The sequence below is a fragment of the Leucopleurus acutus genome, assembly GCF_964270905.1.
Source record: "Leucopleurus acutus genome assembly, chromosome: 2".
NCBI lineage: Eukaryota > Metazoa > Chordata > Mammalia > Artiodactyla > Delphinidae > Leucopleurus > Leucopleurus acutus.
The window spans coordinates 62,593,922-62,617,924 of NC_139143.1; the positions used below are offsets into that span (position 1 = coordinate 62,593,922).

Sequence of the window (24,003 nt, forward strand, 5' to 3'; positions counted from 1 at the left end):
GGTGTCTGTTGTAACTTCTCGTTTTTCATTTCTAATGTTATTGATTTGAGTCCTCTCCATCTTTTTCTTGATGAGTCTGGCTAATGGTTTATCAATTTTGTTTATCTTCTCAGAGAACCAGCTTTTAGTTTTATTGATCTTTGCTATTTTCTTTGTTTCTATTTCATTTATTTCTGCTCTGATCTTTATGATTTCTTTCCTTCTGCTAACTTTGGGTTTTGTTTGTTCTTCTTTCTCTAGTTCCTTCAGGTGTAAGTTTAGATTGTTTATTTAAGATTTTTCTTGTTTCTTGAGGTAGGCTTGTATAGCTATAAACTTCCCTCTTAGAATTGCTTTTGCTGCATCCCATAGGTTTTGGATCGTCATGTTTTCATTGTTATTTGTCTCTAGGTAGTTTTTGGGGTTTTTTTTGTTTTTGTGGTACGCAGGCCTCTCACTGTGGTGGCCTCTCCCATTGCAGAGCACAGGCTCCGGATGCGCAGGCTCAGCGGCCATGGCTCAGCAGCCATGGCTCCGTGGCATGTGGGATCTTCCCAGACCGGGGCACAAACCTCTGTCCCCTGCATCGGCAGGTGGACTCTCAACCACTGCGCCACCAGGGAAGCCGTCTAGGTAGTTTTTTATTTCCTCTTTGATTTCTTCAGTGATCTCTTGGTTATTTAGTAATGTATTGTTTAGCCTCTATGTGTTTGTGTTTTTTACATTTTTTTTCCTGTAATTCACTTCTAATCTCATAGCGTTGTCGTCAGAAAAAATGCTTGATATGATTTCAATTTTCTTAAATTTATTGAGGCTTGATTTTTGACCTAAGATGTGATCTATCCTGGAGAATGTTCTGTGCACACTTGAGAAGAAAGTGTAATCTGCTGTTTTTGAGTGGAATGTCCTATAAATATCAATTAAATATATCTGGTCTATTGTGTCATTTTGGATGATCTGTCCATTGGTGTGAGGTGTTAAAGTCCCCCACTATTATTGTGTCGATTTCCTCTTTTATAGCTGTTAGCAGTTGCCTTATGTATTGAGGTGCTCCTATGTTGGATGCATATATATTTATAATTGTTACATCTTTTTCTTGGATTGATCCTTTGATCATTATGTAGTGTCCTTCCTTATCTCTTGTAACATTCTTTATTTTAAAGTCTATTTTATCTTATGAGTATTGCTACTCCACCTTTCTTTTGATTTCCATTTGCATGGAATATCTTTTTCCATCCCCTCACTTTCAGTCTGTATGTGTCCCTAGGTCTGAAGTGGGTCTTATAGATAGCATATATATGGGTCTTGTTTTTGTATCCATACAGCAAGCCTGTGTCTTGTTGTTGGAGCATTTAATCCATTCACATTTAAGGTAATTATCGATATGTATGTTCCTATGACCATTTTCTAAATTGTTTCGGGTTTGTTTTTGTAGGTCCTTTCCTTTTCTTTTGTTTCCCACTTAGAGAAGTTCCTTTAGCATTTGTTGTAGAGCTGGTTTGGTAGTGCTGAATTCTCTTAGCTTTTGCTTGTCTGTAAAGCTTTGGATTTCTCCATCGAATCTGAATGAGATCCTTGCCGGGTAGAGTAATCTTTGTTGTAGGTTCTTCCCTTTCATCACTTTAAGTATATCATGCCACTCCCTCTGGCTTGTAGAGTTTCTGCTGAGAAATCAGCTGTTAACCTTATGGGAGTTCCCTTGTATGTTATTTGTCGTTTTTCCCTTGCTGCTTTCAGTAATTTTTCTTTGTTTTTAATTTTTGCCAAGTTGATTACTATATGTCTTGGCATGTTTCTCCTTGGGTTTATCCTGTATGGGACTCTCTGCGCTTCCTGGACTTGGGTGGCTATATCCTTTCCCATGTTAGGGAAGTTTTCAACTCTAATCTCTTCCAGTATTTTCTCTGGTCCTTTCTCTCTCTCTTGTCATTCTGGGACTCCTATAAAGCGAATGATGTTGCGTTTAATGTCGTCCCAGAGGTCTCTTAGGCTGTCTTCATTTCTTTTCATTCTGTTTTCTTTATTCTGTTCCGCAGCAGTGAATTCCCCCATTCTGTCTTCCAGGTCACTTATCCGTTCTTCTGCCTCAGTTATTCTGCTATTGATTCCTTGTAGTGTAATTTTTATTTCAGTTATTGTATTGTTCATCTCTGTTTGTTTGTTCTTTAATTCTTCTAGGTCTTTGTTAAACATTTCTTGCATCTTCTCGATCTTTGCCTCCATTCTTTTTTCCCAGGTCCTGGATCATCTTCACTATCATTATTCTGAATTCTTTTTCTGGAAGGTTGCCTATCTCCACTTCATTTAGTTGTTTTTCTGGGGTTTTATCTTGTTCCTTCATCTGGTACATAGCCCTCTGCCTTTTCATCTTGTCTATCTTTCTGTGAATGTGGTTTTTTTTCCACAGGCTGCAGGATTGTAGTTCTTCTTGCTTCTGCTGTCTGCCCTCTGATGGATGTGGCTATCCAAGAGGCTTGTGCAAGTTTCCTGATGGGAGGGACTGGTGGTGGGTAGAGCTGACTGTTGCTCTGGTGGGCAGAGCTCAGTAAAACTTTAATCTGCTTGACTGCTGATGGTTGGGGCTGGGTTCCCTCCCTGTTGGTTGTTTGGCCTGATGCAACCCAACACTGGAGCCTACCTGGGCTCTTTGGTGGAACTAATGGTAGACTCTGGGAGGGCTCATGCCAAGGAGTACTTCCTGGAACTTCTGCTGCCGGTGTCCTTGTCCCCACAGTGAGCCACAGCCACCCCCTGCCTCTGCCGGAGACCCTCCAACACTAGCAGGTAGGTTTGGTTCAGTCTCCTCTGGGGTCACTGCTCCTTCCCCTGGGTCCCAATGCACACACTACTTTGTGTGTGCCCTCCATGAGTGGAGTCTCTGTTTCTCCCAGTCCTGTCAATGTCCTGCAGTCAAATCCCACTAGCCTTCAAAGTCTGATTCTCTATAGGAATTCCTCCTCCCGTTGCCGGACCACATGGTTGGGAAGCCTGACGTGAGGCTCAGAACCTTCACTCCAGTGGGTGGACCTCTGTGGTATAAGTGTTCTGCAGGCTGTGAGTCACCCACCCAGCAGTTATGGGATTTGATTTTACTGTGATTGCACCCCTCCTACTGTCTCATTGTGGCTTCTCCTTTGTCTTTGGATGTGTGGTATCTTTTTTGGTGAGTTCCAGTGTCCTGTTGATGATTGTCCAGCAGCTAGTTGTGATTCTGGTGTTCTCGCAAGAGGGAGTGATAACACATCCTTCTACTCTGCCATCTTGTATGGAAGTCTCTCCTTGAGCATTTGTTATGAAGCTGGTTTTGTGGTGCTGAATTCTCTTAGCTTTTGCTTGTCTGTAAAGCTTTTAATTTCTCCATCAAATCTGAATGAGAGCCTTGCTGGGTAGAGTATTCTTGGTTGTAGGTTTTTCCCTTTCATTACTTTAAATATATTGTGTCACTTCCTTCTGGCCTACAGAGTTTCTTATGAAACATCAGCTAATAATCTTATGGGAATTCCCATGTATGTTATTTGTTAGTTTTGCCTTGTTGCTTTTAGTATTTTTTCTTTATCCTTCATTTTTGTCAATGATTATTATGTGTCTCAGCTTGTTCCTCCTTGGGTTAATCCTGTGTGGGACTCTCTGTGCTTCCTGGACTTGGGTGGCTGTTTTGTTTCCCATGTTAGAGACGTTTTCACCTATTATCTCTTCAAATATCTTCTCAGGCTCTTTCTCTCTCTCTTCTCCTTCTGGGACCCCTATAATGCAAATGTTGGTGTGTTTGACCTTGTCTCAGAGGTCTCAAATTTGCCTGATTTCTTTTCATTCTTTTTTTACTTTGTTTTGTTCTATGGCAATGATTTCCACCACTCTGTCTTCCAGATCACTTATCCATTATTCTGCCTTATTTATTCTGCTATTGAGTCTTTCTGGTGTGTTTTTCATTTAACTTATTGTGTTCTTGAACTCTGTTTGGCTATCCTTTATATTTTCTCTTTGTTGAAAACTTCTTGTAACTTCTTGCTGTGGATAGTCATTCTTTTCCTGAGTTCCTGGATCATCTTTACAATCATTACTCTGAACTCTTTCTTGGGTAGGTTGCCTATCTCCACGTCACTTAGTTGTTCTTCTGGGGTTTTATCTTGTTCCTTCTTCTGGAACATATTCCTCTGCCATCTCATTGTTTAAATTTCTATTTGTATTTTTATGTATATGGAAGGTTATTTATGTTTCTTGACTTTGGAGAGGTGGTCCTCTGTAGAGGATATCCTGTGCATCCCAGTAGTACACTCCCTTCTCTGGCCCTCCCACCCAAGGGCCAGAGACCAGCTATTCCCAGGGTAGGTTCTGAACTGCTTTTGCAGACTCGGTTCCACAGGTTGCTGGATAGTAGTTTGCTTGTTTCTGGTATCTGCCCACTGGTGGGTGGAGCTGGATCTTGGCCCTCTGGTTGGTATGGCCATGTCAAGGGGCATGTTTAGAGGTGGCTGTGGGCTCTGGAAGTCTTTAGGCAGCTTGTGCTGATGGGTGGGACTGTGTTCCTGCCCTGTTGGTTGTTTGGCCTGAGGCCTTCCAGGATCCTACAGGCTGTTGGTTGGAGCCAGGTCTTGGTGCCAAATGGTGGCCTCCAGAAGAGCTCACGCTGATGAATATTCCCCAGTACTTCCACCACCAGTGTCCTTGTCCCCACAGTGAGCCCCAGCTGTCCCTGCCTCCCCTGGAGACCTTGAAAGACCGGCAGGTAGGTCTGGCCCAGGCTCCTATGAAGTCACTATTTTTGCCCTGGATCCCAGTGAGCACAAGACCTTGTGTGTGCCCTCCAAGTGTGGAGTCTCTTTTTTCCCCATTCCTGTGGAGTTCCTGCACTTGAACCCCACTGGCCTTCAAAGCCAAATGCTCTGGAAGCTCCTCCCTATTTCAGACCCCCATACGGGGGAGCCTGACGTGAGGCTTAGAACTCTCCTATTAGAGAACTTCTGGGATGTAATTGTTCTCCAGTTTGTGGGTCACCTGTCCCAGGGGTATGGGATTTGATTATATTGCAGGTGTGCCCCTTTTACCATCTCATTGGGTTTCTTCTTTATGTCTTTGGATATAGAATATCTTTTTTGTTAGGTCCCAGTCATTTTTATCGATGGTTGTTCAGCAGTTTTGATTTTGGTGTGCTCATGAGAGGAAGTGAGCTCAAGGTTCTTCTACTCTGACATCTTGTCCTTGTAACAGTTTTAAAGGGGATTGTTTTTTACTCTGTGATATTTCATTGTTAGTGTAAAGAAATGCAACAGATTCCTGTATGTTAATCTTGTATCCTGCTACCTTGTTGAATTTATTAGTTCTAATAGTTTTTGTGTGTTTAGGGTTTCCTATATAGAGTATCATGTCATCTGCATATAATTACAGTTCTACCTCTTGCCTTCCCGTTTGGTTACCTTTTATTTCTTTTTCTTCTCTGAGTACTAGGACTTCCAATACTATGTTGAATAGAAGTGGTGGAGTGGTTATCCTTGTCTTGTTCTTAAATTTAGCAGGAAGACTTTTAATATTTACTGTTGAGTATTGTGTTGGCTGTGGGTTTGGCATAAATGGCTTTTACCATGTTGCAATATATTCCCTCTATACCCACTTGAGTGAGAGTTTTTATCATGAATGGATTTTGAATTTTATCAAATGCTTTTCCCACGCCTGTTGCAATGGTCATGTGGTTTTTGTTTTTTCTTTTGTCAATGTGGTGTATCACTTTGATTGATTTGCCTATGTTGAACCATCCTTGTCACACTGGGATTGATTGATTTGCCTATGTTGAACCGTCCTTGTCATACTGGGATTAATTCAGCTTGGTCATGGTGTATAGTCTTTTTTATGTGTTGTTGGATACAGTTTGCTAATATTTTCTTGAAGATTTTTGCATCTATATTCATCAGTGACATTCGCCTGTGATTCTCTTTTTTTGTGGTATCTTTATCTGATTTTGGTACCAGCATGATCACAGCTTCATAGAATGACTTTGGGAGTGTTCCCTCCTGTTTGGTCTTTTGGAAGAGTTTGAGAAGGATAGGTATAAGTTCTCTGTATATTTGGTAGAATTCCCCAGTGAAGCCATCTGGTCCTGGACTTTGGTTTGCAGAGAGTTTTGGGGGGTTTTTTGTTTTTCTTTGTTTTTAATTATTATTATAGATTCTATTTCACTTCTAGTGATCATTTTGTTCAAATTATTTTTTCTTGATTCAGTTTTGGTGGGCTGTATGTTTCTAGAAACTTGCTCATTTTTTTCTAGTTTGTCCAATTTGTTGGCATATAATTGTTCATAGTATTCTCCTATGGTTTGTTGGTAATTCTGTTTTATCAGTTGTTATTTCTCCTCTTTCATTTCTTACTTAGTTTATTTGGGTCCTGTCTCTTTTCTTCTTGGTGAGCCTGGCCAGAGGCCTGGCAATTTTGTTCATCCTTTCAGAAAACCAGCTCTTGGTTTGACTGATTTTTCTGTTGTCTTTTTAACCTCTATTTTATTTATTTCATCTCTGATCTTTATTATTTCCTTTCTTCTGCTGACTTTAGGTGTTGTTTGTACTTCTTTTTCTAATTCTTGTAGGTGGTAAGTTAAGTTGTTTGAGATTTTTCTTGTTTTTTTGGGAAAGGCTTGTATTGCTATGAACCTTCCTCTTATGACTGCTTCTGCTGCACCCCATAGATTTTGTATGGTTGTGTTTTCATTGTCATTTGTCTCAAGGTATTTTTTAATTTCCTCTTTGATTTCATCATTGACCCATTGGATATTCAGTAGCATGTTGTTTAGTTCCTGGTAATTGGTTTTTTTTTTTTTCCCCGTTTCTCTTTATGTGGTTGATTTCTAGTTTTATACCACTGTGGTCAGAAAAGATGCTTGAAATTCTATCCTCTTAAATTTGTTGAGGCTTGTTTTGTGTCCTAGTATGTGGTCTATCCTACAGCATGTTCCATGTGCACTTGAAAAGAATGTCTATTCTGGGGGGTTTTTGGATGTAATATCCTAAAAATATCAATTAAGTCTAACTGTTGTATTGTGTCGTGTAGGGTCTCTGTGGCTTTATTTTCTGTCTGGAAGATCTGTCCATTGATGTCATTAGGGTGTTAACATCTCCTACTATTATTGTATTCCTGTCAATTTCTCCTTTTATGTCTGTTAGTATTTATTTTATATATTTAGATGCTTCTGTATTCCTTGCATATATGTTGAGTATATCTTCTCGTATTGATCCTTTTATCATTATATAGTTTCCTTTGGCTTTTTTTATGGCCTGTTTTAAAATCTATTTCGTCTGAGTATTGCTACCCCCTGCTTTCTTGTCATTTCCACTTAACCTACTGACATTTAAGGTAATTATTGATAGGTATGTATTTATTGGCATTGTAAACCTTGTTTTCCAGTTGATTTTGTACTTCTTCTGTGTTCCTTTCTTGTTCTTTTTGTTTTCCCTTTTGTGTTTTCTTGGTTTCTTTTCTATTCTTGAGTTTTCTTTTTGGTTTTTGTGAATCTATTATTGTTTTTGATTTGTGGTTACCCTGGTTTTCAAGTATGTTAACCCATTACTATATCTACATGCTTTAGGCTGGTAGTCATATAATCTCAAACACGTTCTTTTAAAAATCTACATTTTCTTACTCCCCTCCCCCTCATTTTTTGATTTTGATGTCCTATTTTATATCTTCCTATTTATCCTTTTGGTGTTCATTGTAGTTACAATCACTTTCACAAAGTTGTTTTTGTTTTTGCGGTACGCGAACCTCTCACTGTTGTGGCCTCTCCTGTTGTGGAGCACAGGTTCCGGATGCGCAGGCTCAGTGGCCATGGCTCACGGGCCCAGCCGCTCCACGGCATGTGGGATCTTCCCGGACTGGGGCACGAACCCGTGTCCCCTGCATCGGCAGGCGGACTCCCAACCACTGCGCCACCAGGGAAGCCCACAAAGTTTTTTTGGATATTCTTTTAATCTATGTACTGGCTATTTAAGTGATGTACAGTCCTTTTATATATGTCTTTCCTACTGTGATTTTCCCTTTCTTATAGATTCTTGCTTTTTTATTTAAAGCAGACCTTTCAATATTTCTTTTAGGATAGGTTTAGGATTGCTGTATTCTTTTAGTTTTTGCTTGTCTGAGAAATTCTTTCTCTTTCCTTCTATTCTAAATGATAATCTTACTGGGTAGAGTATACTAGATAGTAGGTTTTTCCCTTTCACGACTTGGAATATATCTTGCCACTCCCCTCTGGCCTGCAAAGTTTCTGTAGAGAAATCAGCTGATAGCATTATAGAGGTTCCCTTGTAACTGACTCCTTGTTTCCTCTTGCTTCCTTTAGAATCCTCTGTGTTTAGCTTTTGCCATTTTAATTTTGATATGTCTTTGTGTAGGTCTGTTTAGATTCATCTTGTTTGGGACCCTCTGTGATTCCTTTACCTGGGTATGTTTCTTTCTTTGGGTTTGGGAAGTTTTCAGCTATAATTTCTTCAGATACATTTTCGATCCCCTTTTCTTTCTTCTCATTCTGAGATGTTATGCGTAGATTGGCATGCTTTATATTATCCCATAACTCTCGTATGTTGCTTTCATTCTTTTTCATTTGCTGTTCTGATTGGGTGGTTTGCATTATTCTGTTTTCCACATCACTTATTCGTTCTTCTACATTATTTATTTTGCTATTTATTGCCTTTAGATAGGTTTTCATCTTGGCAATTGAATTGTCTAATTTTAATTGGCTCCTCTTTATAGTGTGTTACAGTGATCTGCATTTCTATCAGTATTTCTTTCTTAATCCCTTCAGCATTTTTATTACCTCCTTTTTGGACTCAGGGTCTGGTAGACCAGAGAGGTCTGTTTCACTGTTCTTTTAATTGGGAATAGCTCCCCTGCTTTTTCTTACTTATATTTCTCTGAATCTATTATGAATTTAGGGAAAACAGTTATCTACTGTGGTCTTGAATGGCTGTTTTTATGTGCAAGCACCCCCGTGTAGCTTGTGTGAGTCCAGTTATTTTTGGTCGTAGGGCTCTTTTTGTTATGGGTGCCTACCACATCTTTCCTGTGTGTGCTGGCCGTTTTCCCAACAGAGGGTGTGTCTGGTGTTGTGGTGACCAGAGGCTGCACTGGATGTTGAGTGGGGCTTCCTCTTTCCTATGTGGTTGTCATAGCCCTTTGGGGGCAGGGTCTGCTCCCCAGGTGTTAAAGAGTAGAAGCCCCAAGATCTGATTATAAGCTGTGGTGTGAGGTAGGTTGGGCTGGAGTGCTCCATCTGGGAAAGGAGCCACTGTGTATTCCTCCCCAGGAGCTGTCCACCAGGACCTGCACTCTCTGATGTCATTTGTCACTCACTGTGTGTGCTCACAAAGTACACTGTTGTTGGCACTACCCTCAGCTCTGCCTCCACGTGTGGGCAACCTCCTGGTGTTTTGTGTGCTCCTAGAACTCAGTGGCTGACCTGTGCCCACTGTGAGCAAGCCGAGAATGAGGCTGCTATGGTGGGGCCATGCCCCTCTCTCATGTGTGTGTTAACAATTGGGCTCCCATGACGGACCCAGGCTCCATCCTGCACACTCCCACTTGTGGCCCTGAGCACATTCCAGGCCCTTCAGGCTGTCTCCAAAGAGTCCTCTCCCCCAGTCTGTCAGCTGAAATCCAAGTTTCAGCAGCGACTTGCTATGCACACGAAGCAGGTGCTTCTCTCCTGCTGGGAAACGCAGCAAGATAGCAAGGACCCTCTGCACTGGTCTCTGCTGGTTTCTGTCCTGCTTGCCACAAGTTAGGTGTTGCACTATCCTCCAAGTCTCAGGCTATCTTTCCTAGCTGACCTCTCAGCTGGTGTAGGAGGATCCCAGGGTGAGGAAACCTTTCATAGCTCCCTCCCAAGGGTCTCATCCTACCCAGTTACGTGGTGTATTTCTTGCTGCTTTGGTTGTATGAGATCTGCCAGAATCTAGTAGGCATTCTGAGAATTATTCCCCATGTAGGTGTATTTTTGATGTATTTGTATGAAGAAGTGAGCTCCATATCCTTTTATTCCGCCATCTTGATCTCATTCCCCCAAGTTTTTATTTAGCTTTTAAATGCTTAAATTTTAGATGGTCAAAACTATAGAAAGAGATAGTCACAGTACTGCTTCCACCCCATCTCTTTCCTCCCCCTATTGGTAACCATTTTTATTTGGGTTTACTCTTCCTTTTTGAATTTTATGCAAATACATGTATTGTACATTCGTATTTCCCACTTTTTGTGTGTGTGTGTGTGTGGTACGCGGGCCTGTCACTGCTGTGGCCCCTCCTGTTGCGGAGCACAGGCTCCAGACGCACACGCTCAGTGGCCATGGCGCATGGGCCCAGCCGCTCTGCGGCATGTGGGATCTTCCCAGACTGGGGCACGAACCCGCGTCCCCTGCATCGGCAGGCGGACTCTCAACCACTGCGCCACCAGGGAAGCCCTTCCCACTCTTTTTGACACTAAGGTAGTTAAGTGTAGCATAAACAATGTTCTGCATGTTGCTTTTCCACTTACTGTGTCCTGACTGATCACTGTGTATCAATATGTGGAAATAATCTTCATTTTTTGGTGACTATTAGTACTTCCTGTGTGGATGTCCCAAAGTACTAGTTTACTCAGCTAGTCCCCTATGAGTTGACATTTGGGTGTTTCCAATCTTTTGTATATATCACTCCAAATTTTTGCCAGTGTTACTTTTGGGAAAGAGCCTAGAAGTATAATTGTGAATTAGAGGATAAATGCACATATAATTCTGGTAAATACTACCAACAACTACTCTTCTATAGAAGTTTTAAGCTTCTCAACCTTTTCATTCCATTACCATATATGTATTTCCCCATACCCTGAATAGTCCATATGTTTTAGAGTTTTTCCAATAAAAGTTAAAATACAGTATGTTTTTTTATATGCTAAATTCTTTTTATATGTTAAATGGTCACTGAGGGATTTCCTGGTGGCACAGTGGTTAAGAATCCACCTGCCAATGCAGAGGACACAGGTTTGAGCCCTGGTCCAGGAAGATCCCACACACTGCAGAGCAACTAAGCCCATGCACCACAACTACTGAGCCTGCGCTCTACAGCCTGTGAGCCATAACTACTGAGCCCACACACCACAACTACTGAAGCCCGTGTGCCTAGAGCCTTTGCTCTGCAACAAGAGAAGCCAAACAATGAGAAGCCTGCACACCGCAACGAAGAGTAGCCCCCACTCGCCGCGACTACAGAAAGCCCATGCACAGCAACGAAGACCCAACACAGCCAAAAAGGTTATAAACAAACCAAAAAAAAGTCACCTACATTCCTTTTACTAACGAAGTGTTTGTTAATAATTTTGGAATTCTCTCAATGTGTCATGTTTTTGGTAATTGTGGGGGGGGTTTGCCATGTAAACATTACATAGTTAAAATTATCAATATTTAGCTTTGTTACAGCTAGATTTTAAGTAAGTCACATAGTATAGTTTTCCCTCACTGAGGTTACGATGGAGTCTTTCAGTACTCATGTGGCTTCACTTTTACATTTAGATTTTCTCATCTGTTTGGACTGTACCCATATGGCTATTTTTAGTTATCTCAATAAGAGCGCATCACTTCCCCATAGTTATGAAATGCTATTTACTGTATTCTAAACCTTCCATACACCTTGGGTATTTTTTATTCTGTTCCATTGGTCTGTTTATTCATGTGCCAACATCACAGCTTTAATTATAGAGGTTTTATAATGTGTTCAATATTTAGTAATAGTTATCCTACATATTGGCTGTTTTTTTATGTTAATTTTAAACCCCACCAAACTTTACCCTAGTACTTTTACCAAATTCTCTTATTAACTGTAGTAGTTTTGGATTTCTTCTCTATGCAGTTAATTTGCTTTCTCTTTTCTAATTGCAGTGGCAAATAGCTCCAATACAACATAGTTATGGAAATCACAGGCATCTTTCTTGCTCTTACTTCTGATTTTAGGGGGAGTAATACCCTCTGAAATAAACAATTCCCCTAAAAGCCTGACTTTTCTGACATACATCTGGACATCTGCTACATGATAGGTTTTTATTCAGCACAATAGATGGATTTCATATTTTACTTTACAGTTATTGTTTTTACAAGCCATCTGATCCATGGCAAACCCACTTACTGGTACTATATAAATATGTGTATTCTCAAGTTTCGATTTAGTTCCAATTTATTCATAAATATATTTAAATCTAGAGAAAAATATTTGTGATTAGATTATTAGGGCATGTTAATTCGTGGTATATACATTACTTAAGCTGTGAATAGATCAATCTCTATAACAACCTTGAAACACAGGTATGAATTTGCATTTTATGCAAAAATTCACGTTTTATTTTTATTCTTATATTGGTGGGAGCTGATGTCAGAACTGGAAGGCAAGCAATAACTTTTGTTTCTACCTCTTAGCTGAACAATACACACAATGTGGCATTTTCATTAGGTAAGACTTGTTTCTTTACATTTCACACTAGAATACATTACCCTTTTCTTGAATAAAATGACCCGGTTACTAAGGAAACCATCTTTGGAGGGAGTGTTTGTTTAATAAGCATATTTTATTTAAATAAATCCTCCAGCAGGAAATGGAGAATTCACTGCCTTTACTTAGACTGTGTAAGTAGTTATATGTGAAATTTATCTGTGCAGCTCACCAACATGTCCTCATTGGAAACATCGATATTTCCACATCACAGTTCCCAAAAAGACTAAAGTCTCAGAATTCTGTATCTCCTTTGGCTTGCTTCTCTCTTGATTCCACCCAGGCTTTATTAATGGTTCGCTTCATATCATCATCTCCATCTTCATAAATTTTCTTTAGAACATTCATTAATCCCTCACTAGGATCTGTTTCAGTGTCGTAGGAGGGCTTTCTGTTAAAAAGAAAACACACGCAATCAATAATGGAGGAATATATATAATGTACATGAAACATATAATAGTAATAATAATATATAGAATATAGAAATATATATAAATAATCCCATTTACTAACAAATTTTATAGGTATGATTACTAAGTATGAAAAGAGACAAATTAGTATGTAGGAAGTACAAGAGTGGAGGTAAGAGGAAGACAGAGTATCCAAACATACTCTGACAATCAAAACATGTACAGATTCATCTTAAACAATATATAACCACGCTTAGTGCATCAAAGAATGGGCATCAAAAATGGTTAAGGGGGACTTCCCTGGTGGCTCAGTGGTTAAGAATCCACCTGCCAATGCAGGGGACATGGGTTTGAGCCCTGGTCCAGGAAGATCCCACATGCAGCTAAGCCTGGGCGCCACAACTACTGAGCCTGTGCTCTAGAGCCCACGAGCCACAACTACTGAGCCCACATGCCACAACTACTGAAGCCCGTGCATCCTAGAGCCCATGCTCCACAACAAGAGAAGCCACTGCAGTGAGAAGCCCACGCACTGCAACATAGAGCAGCCCCCACTCGCCGCACCAGAGAAAGCCCGGGTGCAGCAACAAAGACCCAACACAGCCAAAAATTAATTAATTTTTAAAACAACGGTAAGGGGTTATCTTGGGACTATGGGATTTTAGGTTAATTTTTAGCAGGAAAAGTAAAGAAATAAGCTTTTACTTTTCTAAACTTTTAATTTTCTTAAAAGCATGTTTCCTAATATAATATGAAAAACAATTTCATTGATAAAAAACAAACATGTTATATATGGACACATACTGAAGCTCATATTTTTTAATTAGAAAAGCCTTCTCTTAAACCTGAGATACCTGAGTTTTGGGCCTGGTGGTATAAAAGCACAGCCCTCAATGTAGTCAACACTTCTAGTTCAATCAGTGTGCAAACTGGGCTCATTAACTTTATTTTTCACTTAGCTCATTTATTAAGTGCCAGATTCTGTACTGGACCCTGGGGATACAGTAACAGTAAAACAGGTTCCTATACTCAGGTAATCCATTCTAGATTTAAAAGCAATTCCACAGGTAATGCCTAACACCTTAGCCAACCACATCCCAAATGCACACTGGCTATGGGAGGGAGCAGTGAGAGAAATGTGGATGGCTAATTGACTCAACGAGTACATTACTACTGCAGGAAAGCAGAGGAATGTTTTACCTAGGATGGAAGTATCTTTGAATAAACATTTTTCAGAATAGCCATTATTAAGGAGGATAAAAATATTCTCTTTTTCACTCTATACCAGTGATAGTGAAATTCTAACTATATATCAGAAACTTCTGTGGAATTAAAAAACCATATATGGGTATCTGGGCTACTATGGAACTACTGAAATGGAATCTCTCAGAATGAGCACAGCACCTATATAGCAGCACCACTGGCCCAGGGTTAAGAACCAGCACAAAAGAACCAACCACAAGTCCAAAGATCTCCTTAAAAAGCAACTTGCTAGATACATGCCCTCTTCGGGTGCCCTCTGACAAGTGAAAGCAGATATAACTGGGTTAATCAGAGGACATTAGAAGGTAAATGGTCAAATTGCAGACTATACACCTCCATTATTGATGAACATCTACAACCCTAGCAGAGAATACATTATAATTCTTAAATAAATGAAAGCAGACTCACTCTTTCTCTTTGCATTCTTTTTCAACCTGAGTCAGGTAGTCCCACCGTGTGTTTTCTGCTTTCTTCCTACATAAGATAAGAACGGTATCTGTCTTGATCTGGAAGAAAAGTGGAAAACAGGTACAACTTAGAACACATGGAGATAGGCATGAATATTTAGAAAATAATTATTTACTCAATTACTCGAGTTACTGTTACGTACAGGACCCATTTTAGGTGCTAGTAATACTTTTATGAATAGGCTGGAAAATCATACACAAACTGTAATTCCTTCAAATACTAGATGCTATCAAGACAAAGGGGATGTTAATGAGTATTGGGGAAGGAACTTCACTAGGAAAGCCTCTCTGGGGTGAAATGTGAGCTGTGGCCCAAGCTCCAGGAAAGAGGGCCTTCCAGACAGTTGACACAGGAAGAGATGATTCTGGTGTCTTTGAAAACAAGGAGGAGGAATGGCTGGATTTTGATGATTGAAGGAGAGAATAAAATAGTAAGGGGGTCAGAGACAGGCAGAAAATCATGTAAGGCAGTATCGGTTAGGGAGTTTGCAAGGTGAGCAGAAACAGCAAGAATATACAGCCCTTTCAACAATGATCCACATAACTCTAGGACTCTTGAGTAATACTTCAACATGTGATTAGTGGACAAAGAAGGGAGCAGGGAGTCACAAGTTAATCATTAAATTATATTCTAATATTACCTTTAAGCTGCTACATAACTCTATGTAAACACAGACAGCAGAATGGCACATCTGTGTACCAGGGGCATTAAACTTCATTTATTTAAATTAGGTAGGAACAGAAGGATTATCTGAATTAGTGAAAAATGAATAATGTTGTTTCAAAGACAGTTTATTTCAATTTTGTAAAACAAATTATTATTCCCATTGTACAAATGAGAAAGCTGAGGTATAAAGTGATTAAGTGAGCTGCCAAAGGTCACAATTAATATGTGATAAAACTGGCATTAAAACTCAAGTCTCGGGCTTCCCTGGTGGCGCAGTGGTTGAGAATCTGCCTGCCGATGCAGGGGACACAGGTTCGAGCCCTGGTCTAGGAAGATCCCACATCCCGCGGAGCAACTAGCCCCGTGAGCCACAATTACTGAGCCTGCGCGTCTGGAGCCTGTGCTCCGCAACAAGAGAGGCCGCGATAGTGAGAGGCCTGCGCACTGCGATGAGGAGTGGCCCCTGCTTGCCGCAACTAGAGAAAGCCCTCGCACAGAAACGAAGAGCCAACACAGCCATGAATAAATAAATAAAAATTAAAAAAAAAACCCTCAAGTCTCATTCTTAACCACTTTCAGTTTATTCAACACCCTCCTGATTCTAATGCAATATTCTTATAATCTATTTTTCTAGAGCAGGAGCTGGCAAACTTTTTCTGTAAAGAGCTAGATAATTAGTATTTTAGGCTTTGTGGGCCACATGGTCTGTTGTAGCTACTTAACTCTGCCACTGAAACACAAAAGTAGCCAGACAACACATACACAAATGAGCACTGATATGTTCAAATAAAACTTTATTTACAAAACAGGCAACAGGATAAATTAATTCTAGTTCATCTTAATTCTAAACTGGCCAGGTAATTTCATGAGGTTTCACAATATTATGAAAAAAATATTACGACAATTATGACAATATTACAACAAAAAAGTAAACCTACCTTTTTTGAACTGCCTTCCACAGAGATGGGTTTCAAGAGATTGTTCACAATCATGGAGTAACTCTTCCCATTTAGATTCTTTACCAAAAGATCAAATGACCTACAACACAATAGTGAACACTTTATCTTTCTGGTTCTGTGAAAGGTGCTCTTCAGTCGTTGTGGAAATAAAGCCAGTTTTACTTTAGGATGTGCACCTGGCCATCCCAGATGATAAGACTCAACCTTTAAAGCAGATGTAAAGGATAATTTTAAATTTAAGCAGAATTTTAGAAGCTGAAAAGAACCCATAATAAGGCACTGTCTTCCCCATTATGAGAACTCACCTCTCTGTGAAATGCACCTGCACATTCTCAGCGGGGACTTGATGAACTCCAGTTAAGGTAATGTAGATTTTCACAAACTTATCTGACTGATCCCATCCTGGTTAACAACAACAAAAAATGGACCATGAATAAAGTCTGATACTATCTCTGGAATAGCAAATGCACACAGCTCATAATAAAACTCACTAAGATAAAAATCTAGTAATAGAAACATGAAAGAAAGAAAGATATAAGACACTTTTTAGATGGAAAAATTGAGCTTCAAAGCAGTTAAGTAATCTACCCAAAGTTAGGCATCTAGCTAGTGAAACAGCCTGGATTCAAATCCAGGTTTACTGAACACAAAGCCCATGTTCTTTTTATTCCTTAGAGTAAGCAATATGATTGTTAAATACTTCCTTAATTGTAGCTCATTTCCCCTTTTTATGGATATAATTTTGTCCTATTCCTAAATATTGATAATCTCCACCAAGCTGGATGGCTAAACATCAGCTTTGTCTAATCAGTATTAGCTAATTCCATAATCATTTCTACTTCTTTAAGCAGTTCAACAAATGCAAACCTAGCTTCCTCAATTCCTTTCCCTGATAAAGCAGAATATAAATTTAGAGAGTCAAATTCATCCAAATCTGCCAATTTAATTAACCTACCAATATCTAGAACTTATTTCATTTTTTTATTATCAAGCTAGTCTCTAACCTACATGAATTCTGCTAACAGAAAATACACAAATGTCACATAAAAAGCACATCATATAATAAAATATATATTTATCTAGTTATTGTACTATATGACTTTTTCTTACTTAGTCCTATAGAAATCTAGTGTTAATAATAAAAAAAAACAGATGTTCTAGAGGGTTCTGTACTTCATTTAGTTACTTACCATCCGTTCAACCCATCCTCCACATTGATAACTATTTCTCCCTAAAGACAAATCTAGGTTCCTAGTTACTATGCCAGAATCCTACCACCTTCAGACCAGTTTCCTATCGTCAACGAAGTACACAGCGTATCTCCTATAGTACTGCAGTACATCACTTAAACACAACACACACACTGCTTTTTGCTATGACGATACCCAAAACGCATGATGCGTTTCACATCTCTACTCATGTCCTTTGCTCATGGAATTCCCTTCTTTTCTTCATACTTGACGAACTCACCTTTTAAACTCAAATGTCTCTTCTAATTTTCCCTGACTGTTCCTCCCCTCCAGAATTACTTTATCAGCTATATTCTCATAATACTTTATAAATCTCTATTCAGTTAATAAAATACTAAGTACTTACTGTGTGCTAGATATTGTGAGCACAAAGGAAAATAAGACTGTCCCTGCCTTCGTGAGAGCTCATTACTCAGACTTCAAGTTGCATTGCTTCCAAAATAAAAAAAGTCTATAATCAATTTAGGGAAAATGGTATTATGACATTGTTATGGCATTAATTGTACGTCTATGTCCCAACCACACCATGAGCAGGGATTGGGTCTTGCTCACTGTTGTGTATCTACAAGTCCAAGTACAATAAAGGCACATACTAGGTGCTCAAAAATGTTGTTTGAATATAACTGGATTCTCTTTCTCAGTTAATATCGGTAATTGTTTGGCAAACAGAAATGCAAAACAGGAAGAAAAACAAAACAAAAAGCTGTGTCCATATATACTGAATATATTTCAGAATAGGTTCCTTCTTGCTGCTACTCACCATTGTACTAATCATCTTGCTCTCTTATTAATTAATTAGCTTTTAGAATGCAGCATTTTCTTTTTAATATCTTAAAAAGCATCTTATTAAACAAGAACTAATGGGTCTTCTCTTTAAAATCACCAAAAACAAACACTCAAGACTATTAAAAAATTGATTTTGTTAGTGGGTCACTACTAAGGAATACATTGCTCAGAGGCAGAAATAACTGTATAGAGCTGTATGTAGGGGCGAGTCATACCATAATTACTGATTTTCACTGTATATCCTGTTGTAATAGGAGCAACCACGGCGGCTGGCTTTTCATTTTCCAGAAGTTCTGCTTTCCTCTGTGATTTCTGCTGCATCTTATTCTTGATTTCTGTCTCAATCCTGGATTTTTCAGCTGTCAGGGCATCACGTACTCTTTTTCTAGTGGCTTTTTCCAGCAGCACCTTCACCTCTTCTAGATCTTTCTGTAGCTGTGTTAAAAGATAAGTTAGCTACGATAAATAAGACAATAGTTTGATATTGTGCATATTGGTCATTTCAATTTACTGAATAAGAGCTAAGAATAGGAGAGGAGGTTCATTTAAATTTCCTAGGGTTGGGTAGCAACAAGGATTCTTTTCCTCCAGCCTACTGAATTGTAAATAACTCAAGATTCCTTTCTTTTAAAAAGGAAAACTTAATCTTGAAGTAACAATAGGTAATCAAGCCAAATTTTTCCAGTTTGGTAGACTGTTATCTACCTTTGTTTTAAAACATTTTATTTACAAGATACGAGTGTGATTTATAAACATTTTCTGATTATAACATGAAGAAATCCAACAAAAGGGAATCGTGAATTTCCTTGTAACATCCAGTCAAGAGATATTAGGAATTTTTTAAATATTGAAATAAAAGAGATGAGTGAGTACATGGTAAGTGTGGTGAAATGCTACAGCAACTTGACTGAGGTAATACTCTACTTTCCATCAGTGATGCGTCCTCACTGATCTTCCTACCCCTAGTAATACACATAAGAAAGTTTAAATTTTTAAGACAAAACATAAAATAAAGACATATTTCTTCTTCTAAGAAGTTAGACAGCTTCTTAATTCTAAAGCTCCTGGTTAATTTTACTGTCAAAAGTCTGGGACTTGGTTGCACAGTAGAGGATGAAAACCTGGACAAACAATCCAACATGCAATGCACTCCTGGATCACTGAAAAAGCCACCTGTTTTTTTCTTCTCACGCCAATACACTGCCTACCCAAGTCTATTTCTATTACTTTCTAGAGACAGAGTCAACATTGTGTTAATTTAAGAGTTAAAGACACTGTTAGAAAATTAATGGGCTTAAAAACTTTTTCCCAGTTACCCTCTGACTTACTGCAAATGCATGAGATCTTTATAAACAAGGGATTCATTTCTCTTAAAATGACTTTACATTCTGGCTTGATACTAGCTAGCAATCTGACAGGAAGGCTTTGACATTATAGGCTGAGATCATGTAAGGCTCAATATAAAAATCTTTAAATGCTTGGTAACTTAGTATAATATCCAAAGTACAGCTCGAAAGTCTTTAGATTTCTTGAGTCTTAGAAAATGCAAACCAGAAAAACAAATGCTTTTCTTTTATCCCAAGTCTTTTATCTCATTTAACTCAGATGCCCCCTTGTTTCACCTATCTGTAACTGCTAACTTGGTATAAAAAGTCCAACTGTGCCCAGTCTCCTGCCCAAATTCTATCCCCACCTCCCAAAACTCATATTACTAAGAAAAAAAATTGCAAACTCATCTTTAAAGCATAGAACCAAGATGCTTTTAGTGCAAAGCAATCTTTTTTGTTATAATAGCTTTCAAAATTCACATTCATTCTAATAACAAGATGAAAAAAAATTAAAATGTTAAATGAGTATATTTTGTTTCCAGAGTAAGGATTTAGTTAAAAAAAAAAAAAAAGTAAACGTATAGAGTCTAAACAAAAGGTTTTACTTCTTGACTGGAATAGGAATCCTTTTTCTAGGAGACTCAGAAGAGAACTGAGAATTAAGCAAGAGATCCCCAGGCCCTCTTTACAGCCAGTTTGGCTCTACAGTACTACAAAAATAAGATATCCACTGTAAGTCTGAAGCAATTTACAGCAGGCCTGTTTAAGGTAATTCCTCAGTTCTTCTCTGTTATTTGCAGATCTGAAACCAGTAAAATTGATCCCTTTGGTGCTTTTCCTGTACACATATTTAAGATGCCTTAGATACAGCATTTCTTACCTAATTTATCTAGGCATTCACTTGTTTTCCTTATGCAAAATCACACCTCCCTTTTATCCCTATCCATAAACACATTAAAGCTTTCTCTTCTAATCTATTTCCAAATTCTTCACTAGGAAGCAATAAAACCAAAGTGCCTCAAAATAGGCAAAGACCTTGTACAGACATTTCTCCAAAGACAGACAAATGGCCCTCAAGCACATGAAAAGATGCTCAACGTCATCAGGCATTAAGGAAATGCACATTAAATCCACAATGATACACCACTTCACATCCACTAGGATGACGAACAACAACAAACTCCAGCAAATAACAAGTGTTGACGAGGATGTGCAGAAATCGGAAGCTTCATACACTGCTTGTGGGAATGTAAAGATGCACTTTGGAAAGGAGTTTAGCAGTTTCTAGAAGTTAGTTACCATATGACCCTGCAATTCCACTCCTAGATAGATACACAGAGATTTGAAAACGTATATCCACATAAAAAGCTGTACACAAGTATTCATAGCAACACTGTTCATAATAGCCAAAAAGTGGAAATCATCCAAATGTCTATCAATTTATGAATAAACAAAATGTGGTATATCCATAAAAAAGATTATTCTGCCATAAAAAGAAATACATGTTTCACCATGGATAAACTTGAAAACATTATGCTAAGTAAAAGAAGCCAAAAAGTAAAAGGCCACACATTGTAAATCTCCATTTGTATGAAATGCTCAGAATAGGCAAATCCATAGAGACATAAAGTAGACTGGTGGCTGCTGAGTGGGAAGGCGTAATGGGAAGTGACTGCTTAATGGCCACTTAATGGGTTTCTTTTGGGGTTGATGAAAATACTCTCAAATTATATAGTGGTGATGATTGCAAAAACACTGTGAATATACTAAAAAGCATTGCACCGTACACTTTAAATGGTTAAAAACTGAATTTCATCTCAAACAAAAGAAAAGTGTCCCTAAATGTATACACCGCAATTAGAAAGCCCCTTACTTTAAAGAGGATTAATACTGAACACGCCAAATGTAGGACTGTAAAGTCACTTCAGAGATTCTTTCCTCAGGGCACATGGTACCACAAGGCCAATCTTTAACACCTAACAAACTTGTGGCAAGTTATCCAGAATAACAAACATAGTTTTTCTTCATTTAAAGCAAATTCTCAGACTTAAAAGTCAAATGTGAGATTTCCCACTCTTGTTCATATTAAGCAAAAAGATTTCCAGAGAACAAATCTAGTCAATGGATACCCAACACTTTACTGTGAATAACAGTACTGTCATCTTAAGTCAAAAACAGAGCAATCCAAGTTTATCATTCCCATGCTGTAACTGTGCAAACTAAGTCTCCAAAAAAGTTAAGCTGCCTCTGTTTAAAGAGCTTAAAAGAGAAAAAGCTATTTCCCACCACTAGTTACAACTAACTTTACAATTTATTTTTAAAAACGCCTATAGCAGATTGTTTTGTCAAGCACTGTTTTGAACATTTAGAACTATTACTTGGTCTTTACAACCCTATGAAAAGGATACTGTGACCCAGAGAACCACCATAACTTGCCCAAAGTCTGTGTAGAGAAAAGATGACTAAGAGAATTTAAGTGCTGGGACCGAAGACTTCTCACCTTCCAACTGCCCTCTACCATGGAACGACACTCAGTTTTCGTAATCAGCTTTAATTTAACGACGCCTCACGTCCTCAGGCCAGTGTAACGCGGGCGGAAAGGGCCTGAGGATAACGTGAAGGTGACCAGCCCTCAGGTCCACCATCGGACCTACCTGCCGCCGGGAACCACGACACACACCCCCGCTCACCTACATCGCCGACCAAGGCTGAGCCGGGGGCATCTATCGTCAACTTTCCGGGGAAAGCGAAGGCCCCGAGGCCCGCAGTGGCCGGGTCGGCAACGGGGCGCCTGCAGCTGGGCGGGTGGGAGGCCAAGGGGAAGCGCGGGAACCCGAGTACGCAGGAAGGCGGTCCGACAGGCAGGTGTCGCGTGCGGCCGCTAGGCAGGCAGCTCCGCACGGGAAACGGCGGTGGGGCGGGAGACGGAGCGGAAAGCTTCCAGGAAGGGCGAGCGAGGAAGATGAAGGCCGGATCCCTTACCTCCTCCACAGTTGAAGCCATGCTCGGGCTGCGTGAGGGAAGGCCCCAGCTGCAGCGGCGCACGGGCGAGAACAGCAAACGCCGCACTGACCGCGCTTACCCCGAGCGCCGACAGCACCGGCACCTTTTACAGTGGCCGCGGCCTGAGGGCACACCCGACGCTGCGAGAGATCTCGGCCCGCCTCCCGCACGCGGCGCCTCTAGAACCTTCGCGAGTCCTTCGAGGCCACCCCCCGGGCCCAAGCACCGCCTGCGGGGCTCGGCCCCGCCCCTCCTCGCCTGGCCCCGCCCCGCCCCGCCCACCTCGCCTCTTAGCAAAGCTCAACTCTCGCGATTAAACCGGAAGTTCGAGAAGAGAAACGCCTCTACCTCCACGCCGGGGCAACTGTACGTAATATACTTTGACCCCGTAGGTTCCGGCTGCGCAGTCGCAACTCAGAACCGCTGCTTTCCCGTACCATAACCCAACCCCGGAAACACGCACTGATCTTCGGGGGTCCAAGCCGGAAGTTGACTAGAGAGTCGGCTGTTTCCGTGCTCTCTAGGACCCAGTGCCATCGAGGCGGCCATCTTGTGTAAAGTTAATCTGTGAAGTGCGAGAAAAGGACAAAAAGGGGGAGGAAAGGAAGCCTCTTTATGCTAAGACGGGACAGAATGAGAACGTTAAGTGTGCTGGGTCCTGAAGGGAACAGTTTTATTTTCAGTGACTGCTGGCGCTCTGGAGACGTCATGATTTAGCCTGTACGACGTGGTGACGTCATCATGGATTGCGGGAGGAGGTGCGGTTGCGTTGGCTATGTGACGGGACCCAGTAACCCCGCGGGGAAGTAAGCGTGCTAATATAGCGGGTACCTCCGTGTGTCACCGCATTTCGGGTCCCGGTTTCCCCTCCTAGACTGTTGAAGGCCTTCCCTAGTACCTTCACCGACCATTCTGCGAGTCTCTAGTTGTCACCCAGGTTTGGATTCGGTTTAAGTGAGTCTATTCGCCAAAGAAAATGTGGGCTGAGCTTTCCTGGGGCTGCCTTCTGCTCCTGTTCTGGCTCCCGCAATCCCGCTATGTAAGGCCCTTGCGAACCCCCCGTTTTCAGACTGTTTTAGCCTCTGGCCGACTGAAAATGTCTGCAGCCCCGTTGAGAGCATAAACAGTAACCCCGGAGAAGTCAAATAGCCCACACTCAGCTTAATATATCGCCGGAGGTAGCGATTAGAATCAGCACGTCAGAGGAGGAAAAAAGGACTAGAAAAAGGCAGGCTGACCATTATGGTAGTAAAGAATCTGAAGTACCGCACAAAAACAAATTACAGCTACGTACAACGTGCATGAATCTCAAAGGTGACGTTAAGGGGAAAGAAGCCAGACAGAGAAGTTCTTCTCTAAAACTGCGAGACATTCAAAATCGGGTTAGTCTTTCCTTAAGTGGG

At 40.3% G+C, this 24,003-nt stretch overlaps 1 protein-coding gene across 1 annotated transcript; it reads right to left on the reverse strand.

The window, feature by feature from the left end:
* Positions 1–11,195: 11,195 nt before the first annotated feature.
* On the reverse strand, positions 11,196–22,808 carry CACYBP (calcyclin binding protein). Its single transcript, XM_082864338.1, has 6 exons — positions 22,580–22,808; positions 18,485–18,704; positions 16,539–16,635; positions 16,213–16,312; positions 14,549–14,646; positions 11,196–12,858 (listed from the first exon to the last, which is right to left on the reverse strand). Exons 1-6 carry the CDS (start codon positions 22,598–22,600, stop codon positions 12,702–12,704), a joined length of 693 nt encoding a protein of 230 aa, XP_082720464.1. The 5' UTR covers positions 22,601–22,808; the 3' UTR covers positions 11,196–12,701.
* Positions 22,809–24,003: the final 1,195 nt, after the last annotated feature.

Coding starts and splice junctions, on each gene's coding strand:
- CACYBP (XM_082864338.1), bottom strand. CDS start 22,600: ATGGCTTCAACTGTGGAGGAG. Junction 14,647..16,212: donor TGGAAGGCAGTTCAAAAAAG/GTAGGTTTACTT, acceptor CTTTTCTTCCAG/ATCAAGACAGATACCGTTCT. Junction 12,859..14,548: donor AAAGAATGCAAAGAGAAAGA/GTGAGTCTGCTT, acceptor TCTTTTTAACAG/AAAGCCCTCCTACGACACTG.